Below are 13,761 nucleotides of genomic sequence, written 5' to 3'. Positions count from 1 at the left end.
GCAGGGCCTGCATTGAAACAATCTGATGTATTGATGTTCAGAAAAAATACCAGTAAATAAAAGAGGTTTTTCAGCATTAGACTGTAACAGCAACAAAACTCATCAGAGAGTTTTAGTTGTGCCCTGATCTCTGGGGACAGTTTCAGGTCCTGTTTAACACCAGCTGTGCTGCCACAAGGAGAAGCCTGATGGTGTAAATCCACATTAGCTCTGTGTGCACAGATACACAGCCTGAGGCTTCTGGGTTGTAAATTCGGGCCTGCACAGGGACTAAAACACAAGTTTGGTCAAACAAAGTGCTGCCCTGCACCTGGAGGAGCTCAGGAGCAGAAATATCTCTCAGATCCTGCGTCACTGGAGAGGTTCCAGGTATTTATAACAGAGCCTGATGGCCAAGCTCCACATCCGTCCTGTTATCTTTAAAATGATAAGGTATTTTAGAAGACATTTTCTTTAGGATCATAATAATGATAAGGCATTTTAGAAGACATTTTCTTTAGGATCATAATGATAGTTCTGTTCAGAAGCACTGAGAGGTCACCAAAATGCCACCACTGACTGATCACTTCCAGTGCTCAGACATGACATCCTCCCTGTTCTCAGCTCTGTTCTTCTCCTCCTGCTCTGGGCTGCAGAAGGGAATTCCATCAGCAATTCCATGGTTAAAGCAGCTGGGATCTCTCACACAAGCAGGACTCAAAGCCAGGGATGTGGATGTTTGTCTCCTCCCAGGGTGCAGGGACAGTCCCTGTGGTGGGACAGCAGTCGGAGCTCTCAGAAATTAAGAGAAGGATTTTGTTCCTGTCAAAGCCACCCAGAGAGCTACACAGAAGGAAATAATTAGAACCAAAGAACACATCTGACATGTGAAGCCTGTGCACCAGGAGGACCATTCTGTGTCTTCCCAGAGATGCTCTAAAATGAGGATTTTATGAGCAGAATCCCATTCCCTCACAACAATGTGCATGGATCCCTGCAATTGCCAGAGCTGGGTGTAGTGACTGAGCCTGCTCCCATCACCAACAGCGATGTTGGTGCTCAGTAAATGTTTTCATGGGTAAGGATTATGGCTGCTCTGTTCTTTGTTTAATTAAAAAAATCCTTTATATGGACCATAATAGCTTCTTTATTTTTAATAACATTTCCCAGTGCTGGTGATGTGGAAAGAAAGGGAGAGATCATAGAACAATTCACCAGCCTACTTTTAAATCACTATTATTCTGTTCTTATTCTAAGGTGATATTTAAGTATCCAGAAGTGCTTTACTAAGCAGGAAAAGTGAAAAGTGCTTGACCAAACAAATAATTTCCCACAATAGAAGTTTAAGAATTTGCACATTTCTTTCCCCCAGATTCAGGAAAAAAGGAATGATACCCTAAATGGCAAAGGCATCTTACTGCTCAAATCACATCCAGGTAGAAAAAAAAATACCAGAAATTGCATTATTTCAATATTCTATTTTTTTGACTAGAAAAGTACTGGAAGAAGAAAATAAGTGCATAACGTAAAGTAGATGCTGCAGTTAGAAGATTTCTTAGTTTGGGTCCATGGAGGCACCTTGGGACTATTGGGAGTTCCCATGGCAACCTCAGCATGGACAATTATGGAGCAGCCACAATTTTATTCTGAATATGCCTGGTGAGAAAGGAGTTTCATTTTGAGATGGCCACAAATAATGCCATTCCAGAGAGAAAATCCACAGCTAAAGGTTAAAAGCAACTGAAAAATAGTGACAGATTTTATCCTGCCTCCACTTCCTACAAGAGTATATTTTTATCTCTAAATATTAATAATGATGTATCACATATAAATCACTGAGGACAGATTTGATCACACTGCTAAATGAGCAGATAATAGATTTGTGAGTTATAGTGAGAGGTGAAATCCAGAAAATATGTAGATTAAATAAAATTTGTTGTATAGAAAACACTGCATTGCACCTCTGCATAATATAGCTCAATTTCTATATACTGCACATGTTCAAATAGATTATACACAGAACATAGTAAAGAAAACTCCTTGCAATAAAATATAAAAGGTAAAAAAACCCCACCATCCTCAATTATTTCTGTTCCAATTTTGGTCCCATTTGTTGGATAGGATCCATTCTGGGCAAAAGTTGGGTGTTAATTTTTCAGCTGATTCAGATGTGGCAGAATGGGCCATGAGGAAACTTCTCACGACAAATAGTTTTTAACATTCAGTTACAAATGCAAGTGAGGAGAATGTTTGAATCTAGATTACTTATTTATTTATAGTCTTGTATAGCTATTTTATGGTAGATTTACATTGAATAAATGACTTAAGAATATGTGCCAGGAGGTCCAGTGAGCAAAGCAGCATTTCCATGAGATTTGTGTGGCTAAGAGCCACATTTCCCTAAGAAATCTGGGCTGTGAAAGTGATGTGCTAAGAAGGATGTGATGGTACTGTGTAAATTGTTCGAGATCAATGAGAGTTTGAGGTCAAATCTTAAAGCTGCCTGCTGAAATAGAAATGCAGGCAGATATCCTTAAAATTCTGATTCAAATGGGAGGTAGCTCCTAAGTAGTCTTGGAGGTTCTGCTACCCCACATTTCTAAACTTTAGTCAAAAGGCCAAAGTCAATTTTCAGAACATCTTACAACTTTCAGGATCAGAAAGTGGTTTCAGAAATTCTGCACCTATTGGCTCCCTGGTCTTTTCTAAGCTGAAAAGAATCTTATTCTTTTTTAATATGAAACAAGGAAATCCTAAAGATTCTCTACTCTTGTTTAGCTTAGGTTTGTATGCAGCCTTTTACTCTTAAGGCCACCATTATTTATTTTAAGTATTTGATATAAGTAATGCAGTATTTTTGTGGAAATTGTTGTCATTTTGTACTCAAAGTTAAATCAATGCACCTTGGCTACCAATCACATAGTCATATATGAAAAAATAGACCAAGCACTACAAGTGCAGACTGGATTGGGAAGAACTCTGGAGTTACTTCTTCCATAAACTGATAAATGGGAAGGTGGCCCAGTGTGACCCCTTGGTCCATCTGTATTTTTAATCTCCTGCCAAATTCACTCCCCCAGGAAAGTGACAGTCTTCCTGTAAGGCTCCAATGCTGATTTTACAACAGTGGAAATAGTTATTTAGATGATGTAATTAAATCACAAATAGCAGCCTTTTTATCAGTGCTGTCTATTTGTTCCTTATTACAGGGCACCTAAAATAAAATGCCTGTGCAATCCAGGATATAGATGATAACAGAAATAAAGGAAAAGATGATCAGAGTCAGCACCACTTACGTGCCATACCAGAATAGCTAATGAGTGAAATACCACCATTCAGACATCTGTGCTGTGAATTTTCAGAAGCCATCACAGTGATGCCCCTTGAAACCAAGAAAGAATATTCCATGGAGGGTTCTGCTTCCTTCTGCTCCTTCTCAGAATGATAAACTTTGAGATAAGCGAAGAGGGTGAGCCCAAACCCTTCAGCCACCACATTGCACCAGCCTTGGCCTTGTTACAATTACAGAGTTTGTTCAGCTATCAATACTCTCATTTGTCATCATTAAGTTTTTCAAGTGTTCATTGTCCAGCTCGGGAAATGACATTTACTGGAGACACCGTGTGCCTGCTGAAGGCCCAGTCCCTTCCCTGGATTAATTCAGTCACCCAAACAGCACCAAGCAGGCTAGCCCAGACCAGGGAGAGCCTCAAATACACAGTGCTGAGGCTGAACTAATTAGACTTTGAGACAGACTAATTATTTCTGAGGCAGAGCTTCCCCTTGGTGAAGCTGCTGTCTCTGGGACCAGGTCCAGTAATTCTACATGAATCCTCTCAGGATTTCTACTCCACTTCATTGCAGGACATGGATAAACTCTGACTGTTCCTCCTGCAAGCCAAGTATTTACAGCAGGATTAAGAATCAACCTCAGAGACAGTAAATTCAATATACAAAGACACTGCATGTAATATCTGACATTTTTAAGTGGACAGTTTTAGTGACTTGGCTCTGTGATGTCTCTGACCTAAGAAAAAACAAGCAAATTTTTATACCTATATCACCAATATATAAATATCCACCCAATTCCAGACTCATCATAATGCATAGAAACGTGGACAGAATTACTTTTGAAGCTATTCTTTCTACAGAGGATAAAAAATAAAAATGATCTTGAATAGCAAATGACCTAGTGCAGCAAAATGAAATCACACTGGTCAGATCACAACTGCAAAGAAAGGAAAATGGAATGGAGGCTCAAATACTTCTCAAATGTATAACAAAAATCATATTTCATGCTGCAGACATGGGAGCTGATCCAAATGTGTTCAGAAGAAATTAGAGCACCTTTTCTTTTTCTTCCTTGAAAGTTGAACATGTGTCGTTTTTCCTCACTTTCATGGGTTAACCCATCTTTTATAATAACAATGGAGAATTCTGCCTGATGGTGAACATAGAAAATTGCCATTTCAGGTTGAAAGGAACAGGCAGGTTTGTTTATGCACAACAGGTACATTCATTATGTACAACAGCTTGGCTGAGGTTGTAAGCAGTGCAGACTGGAATATTCCCAGGCAGGGGAGAGGAGCTGGACAGCAAACCCCTCCCACCCCAGGCCATACCTGTCCTGCTCCTGGGCTCAGTGGCCAGCAAATATTTTGTTGTAATTCTGGCTGTGATTGTCAGAAGAGGCAGAGTCTGATTAACAAAAAAAAACTCCCTGGTGTGGCACATGAGACCATTATTGTGGCTACCAACTTCTCCAGCTGGCACCACAGGAGGCAAGACACTGCAAAAAGTATCATTTTCTCTGGATTTTCTTTTTTGTACACACCCAGCAATACCTCTCATCCTTAGAAAAACATCAACATCCTTCCCCACATTACAGAGATCAGAATTTCACATAAAAACCTTCTGCAAGGACTTTAAAGCTCCAAAGTGTGAACATTGAAAGTATTTTCTTAAAACACTCCACGTTACAGTGTGGAACATTCAAAGTATTAAAATACCATTGTTTCTGAGAATTTCATTTGTCAAATAATGCATGTATCAGTGATAGTGGCTGGCAGATTTTGCAGCAATTATTAAAAGACATTGAAATTATTACATATACTTGACATAACACATTTTAAAATACCAACTTCAAAGTGTCATAGCAGAGAAGCTGAACTGTCAGGAAAATGATTCCACCTCTGAATTAAACCATTTGGTCCAATCTTCAACAAAACCAAAGACACACAGAGCTGTCACAGGGACAGAAATAGGAGCACTCTAACATATGTATCATTTAACAGACTGTTGTTTTTTTCTTTGGCAGTGAAGTGAAAAATAAATGCAATATTTAGTTGCACACATCTGTGTTTAATCCTCACCTCAAACTTCTGTCGGAGCTCTGCATTTCCATCTTCATCAGCATCTGGAATTGGAACGTTGTAATATTCTCCCTCTTCTTGATTCAGCAGCTTGTACCTGTGGTAGATTTCAGAAAAAAAAATGGTGACTTTACATTTTTCTCCTGATGGATTTAAAATCTGATTTTTGTTGTTTGTGTGTGGTTTGTATCAATGTCACAGGTATGCAAAGAACTGATCTCAAAGACCTGAAGCAAACTCAGAAATTGAATATATTTTACCTGAAATCAGATCTTTAACCCCAACCTATCTGTCAAGGCAGTTTAACAGACAAGGAGATTCTTCCCACACCTCCTGGGATTTGATGGGAGACACCAACCTTTGTCTCCAGTGCTTCCATAGCCCTAAAGAACCGTCTTTGAAGAAATGTCCTTTTTGAGAAGTGATGAGTTCTTTCCTGGCAGGTAATGAGGTGGCATTTTACAAGATCAGTTTCCATGTGCTTTGAATTTGCAGAGCTATATATAACATGATACACTTAGTATTGAACACATCATATTGGAGATAAAAATAAAATTTGTATCACAAGACTATGTACACAGAATTGAGTTTGCAGCAGCTCCTGGCTCCAGCAGAAGTTTCAGGAACATCATAAAAGAAAAGTTGTTTTATGATCCCCTTTTGATATATATAGCCTGTGTTTCCTAGGTTTAGTGAATTTATAGCCTGAAACACAGTGAAAAGCTCAAAAAAAGGTAAATCACACTGAAAAAATTGAGATGTTTAAAACTTTTGGTGATACATTCTCTCCTTCTCTTTTCAGAAACTCTTACCATCCACTGGCTGGCATTTTCATAAGTTCTGACACCCCAAAAGAGAGAGATCCCATGAAATCATTCCTGGTTGTTCGATCCCAGTCCCAGACCTCTACGGATAACCGGCGATCTTTGTCTGTAGGTTTTAATTTACTAAAAAAGGAGAGAAATGGAGGAGTTGTCAACACTGAAATAAACAACAGAACACATCCAGAGACCCCCCAGTAAATCAGAGTGTTAAACTCACAACGTGAATGACTCGTTCCAGTCCGGATTCAGGGTAGAACGGATGGTTTTTGTTTTTTGTTTACTTTCATTTTTAGGATCTGGGATGAGCTTCAGTTTGACATAAGGATCTGAAAGTCCATTTGGATCCATGGGAATGAGGTTTTTTGCTTCTCTCACTGTCAATATAAAACACAGGATTACACATCACCGTTAAGAAAGAAATTACATGTCAGACCAGAGTTACTGAAGCACGTTGACAAATAAATAAGATGTGAAGCCCACTTGTCAGACGTGGCATGAGAGAAACTACTTGTTGTAAAGAAAGGTTGTACTGAGTGATATTTATAAGAATAGCAGGGAGCAGTGACAGGAGAGAAGAGTGATTCACAAGCAACACACAGCTCCCAGGCAGCTCTCCCTGCAGTGCAATGATTAACTACCTAAATCCATCACTGTAATTTTTCTAAGCAGGTACCAATTCTTTGTGCTTTTGTTCCCTCATCACTCTTAGGTTATACAACCAGAGATTAGGAGCCAAACACTGTAAGAGCCAATGCCAGATCACAGGGGATTGCAGAGGATCAGGTGTTTGACACAAGCCCTCTTTGGAAGGTCTCTACCAGCACCCTTCCCACGGATTCACGGCTCATTAGCTGTCAGATGGAATCCTTGGGAGCACTGTCATGACAGCAACCAAAGGAAAAGTGCAGGGAAGACAAGTGGAGCTCCAGCTTCACAAAAATCCTAATGCAGCTTTCTGCTTTTACAATGCCAAAGGAAGAAACAAAGTGAGTTAATTTATCTGGAGTTGTTCCTGATCCCCGAGGAGAGAGGGAACAATCGGAACCGGCAGCTGGGGAGTGAAGGTTGAGCACAGCCAGCACTGCCCTCCCTCCTGCAGACACTTGAGCAATACTTACACATCCTGGAAGAATTCTGAAGAATAAAAGGTGAATTTCCCTCATTCCCACCCAAACCAGCTGCCATGAACTAGGATTAAGCTGGGATGGGGAATTTGGAGCTCACAGTTGGGCTTCTCAAAATTTGGGGGCAGTTTTGGGACAGCAAGCAGCTTCCAGCCAGGAATTCCCTGGTGACAGTCAGACTTTAAGGTTAGAACTGTTTCTGGAAGGAAGACTGCAAGAAGCTTTGGGGGTGCCATGATTCCTTAGGGAGGAAGAAATTCCAGCCTTTGAGAATCACTGCAGTGATTATCCAGGACTGGCACTGCCCTCAGCCACTGCTTTCATTCAGGAGGGATTTCTAAAATCTATCTGCCTAACTGAAGAAATCTGAAGGGAAATTTAGGAAAGATTAAACTTTAAGCAACTTGATAGTTCTTGATGAAAAGTTTTTCAGAAACCTGGACTTTAGAGCCACTTAAAAATCACTTAGAGCTAATGCAAAAAGAACTAAAAACGGGTCAGGATCTTCAGCAACAAACATTTACTGTTTGCTCAAGACATTGTCCTCCTTTTCCCACAGATTTAAACAGCATTTTTATACTGCAACCCCAAAATTCTAGACCTTTCCAGGATTTCAATCTGTTGTTTACCAGCATGGAGGTTAAAAGGCATCCAAACAACAGAAGTATTATTTTATATATAGAATAAGAGGAGTACAGGAATGTGAGCTACTGATTTGGAAGACTCTACTTCATTTGTCAAGATAATTCTCATGCAGAACAGATACCCTGATGTAAATTAATTAATGAAATTAAATCATGGCTGGAAACGAATCATATTAACTTGACCCAACAGTTGACACTGATTAAGTTTCTTAAATTTCTGGTTTTAGAAGGAGAGATAGAAAATGCTTATGGGCTAAAATTTTAGAATAAAGTGTAATTCTATTCACTATCTGTATTCCTCAAAGAATTATATCAGGAAAAAAAAAATCACTGTGTGTTAAAAGAAAAGAACAGAACAATGCATTTTTCTTGCAGACCATTTCATTTGTACTTTTCCACAATCCATGTGTAAAGCTGACTGGGTTTTGCAGCTGGGGAAACGATTCCTTTCAGGCCACAGAAATTGTCCCCACTCTCATTTACTCTGAGTTTGCCCCCTGGGGGTCTTCACACCTGTGGTCAGCTGGAAAAAAAATTCTTTTCAACCGTTTGAAAAAAAACCCAAAACACCCAATTTTTAAAATTTAGTGCACTGAACAGAATCTTCAAATACATCCAAGGAATAACACTGAGATTAAATAACTTATTTTAGCTAAGAATTTACAATCCCAAAGGGCCTAAGAACCATGAAGCGAGTGAAGGATGAAGTGACAGCTTTCAGTGCAAGCTGCTTCTTTCTCTCATCCTATATTTGGGTTTATTATTGCTTTTTTGGTGGGGTTTTTTTCAGTCTTCTTCTGCATGCTTTTTGTGACTGCACTGCCAGGTTTGGCACAGGAGCTATTACTTCAAAATCCACTTTTTGATTTTTATTTCTACGCTGCACTTTGCCATAAGTGAGCAGCAGAACTCCCCATGTGTCCTACAGCTTCCTAAAAATACACACTAGTAAGTTTTCCGCTAAAATTCTCTGAACAAATTTGCTTAATTTTACCATTTTCAGGCTGAGCTTTTATGTTTAAATTTTACCTGCAGAGGCCCAGTGTGAAAGAGGGAGGATTTGGGGTGATTGGATGGGTGGATGTGGAGGCTCTGCCACAGAAAGATCCCTGGACAAAGCCATCCCTGCCCAGCCCTGATAAATGCTGCATAAAAAGCTCTGGCAGCAAGAGGACGTGGCAGAATGTGTAAAATTGCTGCTTTCTCCTGCAGCAAACACAGAAAATAGAAAAAAAAATCCCAAAACCTCTAAATGCAAGAAAGAGAAGCTCAAAGATTAATTGGGAAGGAAAAATGCAACATATACTAAATACAGGCTGCTAACGAAGTCATTATCTCACTCCCTGTTTAAAGATATCTGGCCCATTTGTACTTTTGTCTGCATAATTAATACCCTCAGACATCTCTTTCCAACTGACTTAGCACTTCTTTTCCTGAGGAAACAGCGTGATGATACTTGTGCTACATCGTGCTTATCAAGAATTAGCATCCAAGTGGTTCATCTCTTTAATGTGCCCTATTTTTAATGGGACACATCAAGTTTCTCTGGGAGAATTGACATGAAGAAGAGATTCCCCTCCCCACCAAAGGAATTATCTCTTGTGTGTGGTTGAGAAATGAAATGAAAAATAACTCCATGAAAATAAATCAATTTACAGCGGCTGATTTCTGCTATAATTGTAACCATAGCAAAGAATCTCACCCTGCTTGGTAATTACTGATTAATTAAACTCAACACTGTGATAGAGATGCTACTCTAAATTAGAGAAGGTTGAGGGGAGGTGCAGTTAAGCCCCACTTTGGGTAGAAACCTGAAATACTACTTGTCAGTTTTCTGTCATAAATATTGAGGATGATAATAATAATCTCTGTACTGAGCAAAGCAGCTGCCACCAGTTAAATTTATCAACATTTTGTCCAGACTGGAGTCTTAATGGGGGCTGAGAAAGCCCACAGATAAAAAGACAACAAAGACAAGTATGGATTGATGTTCAACAAATCCAGTCTTGCTCAGGCTTTCTTCTAAAACTCAGAAATAATTGACAATTTGCATTATGGACAAAATGTACCATTTTCCTCCTCCTCGTTAATGGAGATCATAAATGTGTTTCAGTGGGAAATGCAGATTATTTGATGACTGTCCTGTGGCTCTTCTATCAAGTGCTGCTTATAAACCTGCAGTATCTATCCAGGAGCTGTGCCTAAAACTGGGACACCCACTTTTCCAGGAATAGTGCAAGGACATAAGCAAATACAGAGCTGGTTCTTAGGTATTCATACTTTAAATAAAAACCTAAATAAAACAGAGTGGGCTGGCAGAGAACAACTGACATTTCATGTAAAGAAAAGAACTTGAGGCAGGATTTTAAGGAATCCAGAGAGAGGATGACAAAGCTGAAACTTTTTCCATGAGATTGTGCAGGTCAAGAGTTGCAAGCCATGTGCAACTGTGGATTTATAGCTTCTTGTGGTACCAGCAGATAAATTTAATCATGGGAATGACTAAATAGAAGTTTCTGCCCCTTGGACAAAGCTGAATGATTCGAGTATGAGTCCAGTCAGTTCCTTTACAAGTGAGTCACAGCTCCCTTTTGCCTGAATTCCCAAATGTGGATAATAAAACAATTTACTAATCACAGCAACCATTTCTTGCCAGTCTTTTAGTCGTGCAGGCAGCTTAGATGAGCAGAAACCTCTCACCCTTGTGCCAAAAGCTGCTTTTAGGAGACACTGTGAGACTCCAGTGGTCTCACCTGGCACAGTATCCAGTGGAATGAGGGAAAAGTGGGGCTGTTGTTAGCTCCAATACCTCATGAAGTTCCTGTCTTCTCACATCAAAGCATTCTTGAATTGTTCCAAAATTCTCATTGCCTCCTGAAGAAGTTTGTGGTGCAGATTTTCTGATTTGCCTGGTTTACAGGTGCCTTAGTGACTGACAGAGGATCTTCCACTCCCAGCCAAGGAACTTTCTTGTTCAGGTACCCTCCTGCACCCCTCAATCACAGATTAGATTTACCTATTACTGAAAATAGTATTTCTTCCCATTTTTGGATTTGTACTCTCCACATGCAGAACCCAAAGCTGCCTCCAAAACTGCTCAGCTTTCATTGAAGATTTGTTTGGAGATTTTATTAAACTCACTGAAGGATTCCTTTCTGGAGCTGCTTGTGACTCACAGGTACGAGTGACTGAAACAAACCCTGCTTCCCAGGCAATTTTCAGTCTCTGGTTTTCATCACTAAAAGGGCTTCCAGAGACTTTTCTCTACTCCACAGCTACTCCCCTGCCCAGGGAAGATTTTGTATCCATCCTGAGCCCAGTGCCTGAGCCCTGAAAAGTGGAACCGTAATGAAAACCTGCACGGTGCAGGTGATGTACAAGGAACAGCTGATGAATATCCTTGTCTGGAGCAAGAAGAAGAATGAACCAATGTTGCATGAGATTTAATTCCTCTGCATTTATTAAGATATTCTCTCCTACTAACAAAAAATGTACCATCATCCCTAACACTGCTTCCTAAATTCTTGTGTCTGCAATAGGTTCTCCAGGTTCAAGTTCAGCATAGAAGCAATTTGATTTTAGTTTTGATGGAGATTATCTTTACAAAAAATACCATCTTAAAATATATGCACTACTGGGCAGGACAGCTGCTTAATGAAACAAAAAATCTTACCACAAGATGGATCAAATACTCTGGAAAAGGCTTCAGGCTGTTATATTTCTAATTCTTATCTTATATAAATATATAGGATCTAGTTAATATTTTTGGATGCATGCAGATGGCCATTATTGAGAAATTAATGTTTTTTTTAAACACCTTGCATTGCCTGTTTCTTCATGGTAAAGCAAATTTAATGACTGAAGTGGGAAGGAAGCTTTCAGTTGTCAGCAGGGCTGGCATTGCTAAAGGCACAGCTTTTCCTGTAATGACTGCAGCAACCCTGCAGGTTCTGGGAATGTCAGAAAGAAGATATTAGTGAAGTAAACCATGAGATTCATGTTTTTTGAGACGTTAAAAATGTCTCCCACATGGAAACAATTATTTGGGATTCCTTTATAGGAATTTTTTGGTACTTAAAGCTGGTTGAACAGCCAGAACATTCATGTTCCCTTTTAAAGTCAGTTGCAGATATTATGAAATTAATGCTAACAAAGACAGACATTACCCCTGACCTTGAAAGTCAGAATAAAATTATCAGAGTGTATTTGGTGGTCTTTTAAGGAAACAATTTTGATGAGACTGTTGAAATGTGCCAAAATCCTGCAGTTTGTGTCCCCAGCCTGTCTGGGCACAGGCTCCTGCCCCAGCTGCACGACAGGACATTGATACACAGTGATATACATTGATATACATTGATATACAGTGCCAGGAGACAGCTCAGCATTCCTAAATTCATAAATATTCTGGGAAATGTCCAGTGGGGAACACGGAGCTCCTGGGGAGATCAGCTCTGCAGAGCCTCCTGTGTGCTCCCAACCTCTGCAGCATCACTGCCAGCTTTCCTCTGCTTTTGAATAACAGAAGCACCCCTGAAGGATAAAACCAGATTTTCTGATCCTTGCAGCTTAGGAAAATACAGTTAAAACCCCCTTGAAAATTCTGGGCTGTGCCTAGATGTGTTTTAATCAGATTTATGTAACAGGGGTGCATTAGCTGCCAGAGAGTTGCCACCATCCTGTCTCTAAATGAGTGTCAGGAGGGCAGATCCTCCTTGTCAGCTGCTGTCACATCCAACTTCCAGTGCCTGAGAGGTCACAGTTTAAAGTCCCAATATCGTGGCAGCATTTTATATATCAGTGCACCAGATGGGGTTATTTTTCTCCCAAAGGTTATTGTTCACGCACTGTAAAAATAATTCAAAAAATAAAGTTAAAAAAAATCAGAACTGTGATTCAACCACCTACAAGCTCACTCAGAAGAGCCCTAAATTATCAGATGGGTCAAGGAGTAAATATAAGAGTGAAAAAACTTTCAGCACACATCAGGAGGAAGAAAATTCAGTGTAAAAAGCAGAGATTAAGAATAGCAAAAAGCACTTTACTACACTTAAGAGCAAACCCCTCACGTCAATCCAACCTGTGAAAGGGTCACGAACTCAGAGATTTCAGAAATATGCATTTCAAGAGTGTTTCTATAAAAAGAAAACTACCACATTTCTGTACTGCAAGTGCCATAAATTATTAATATTCAACACAACTCTCAAGCAAGTAACTCAGCCATTGAAAATAAACCACTGATGTTTAAGAATTATAACAGAAATAAGCACTGAATGGGGCAGATTGAGTAGCCCTGGAGAAGATGGTGAGGTTATGGCAGAGGGTATCAGTCCAAAATTCCAGCTCCTCTGTGAAGAAGTGTTGCAGAGTCTCTGTAGCTCCCACAGAAAAACCTGTGTGTCCACACTGATGCACTTGGGTTGAAGATCTGACTTCATGAATTGGAATTAAATATGTTTATACACAGGACTGAATAATTCCCACCATTAATTCCATTCAGAACCTGCCAAGCTGGAGACTGTGGAAAATCTGAGGGAGCCACTGGGCAGCTCCTTCCTAGAATTCACTGGGAATTAAAAACCAGCCCTATTTCCAACCTTTTATCAGGAAAACACTCAGTGAGTGCATACTGTGGGGCTTCTTAGAAACAAAAGGCACCACAAAACCCCCAAAGAAGCAGGCAGAAAAGAGCAATTGGGATGTGCTAAATAAACCAGATCCCCTAAAGGAGCAGATCCCGCAGCTGTCCCGTGCCAGCTGTGCCCTGGTGGGGCTGGCACGGTTGGGGTGGATCTGCAGTGTGCCAGTACCAGGGGTTCTG

General features: G+C 40.0%; 1 protein-coding gene across 3 annotated transcripts in view; it reads right to left on the bottom strand.

Annotated features, from left to right (window-relative positions):
* The window catches only part of PRKCA (protein kinase C alpha), a 137,517-nt gene that overhangs the window by 29,562 nt on the left and 94,194 nt on the right, over positions 1-13,761 (bottom strand). For all 3 annotated transcript variants that reach the window (XM_088065350.1, XM_014255763.2, XM_005526660.3), the window contains exons 6-8: positions 6,393-6,549; positions 6,164-6,298; positions 5,352-5,448 (exon numbers count right to left, since the gene is read on the bottom strand). In XM_088065350.1, the coding sequence (XP_087921476.1) occupies positions 5,352-5,448; positions 6,164-6,298; positions 6,393-6,549 (389 nt within the window). The remainder of the gene's footprint in view (positions 1-5,351; positions 5,449-6,163; positions 6,299-6,392; positions 6,550-13,761) is intronic.

The sequence above is a fragment of the Pseudopodoces humilis genome, chromosome 21, assembly GCF_049639895.1.
Source record: "Pseudopodoces humilis isolate 2021_Gansu_Grassland_sample_001 chromosome 21, ASM4963989v1, whole genome shotgun sequence".
Classification (NCBI taxonomy): domain Eukaryota; kingdom Metazoa; phylum Chordata; class Aves; order Passeriformes; family Paridae; genus Pseudopodoces; species Pseudopodoces humilis.
This window is presented reverse-complemented; position numbering and strand designations above follow the sequence as displayed.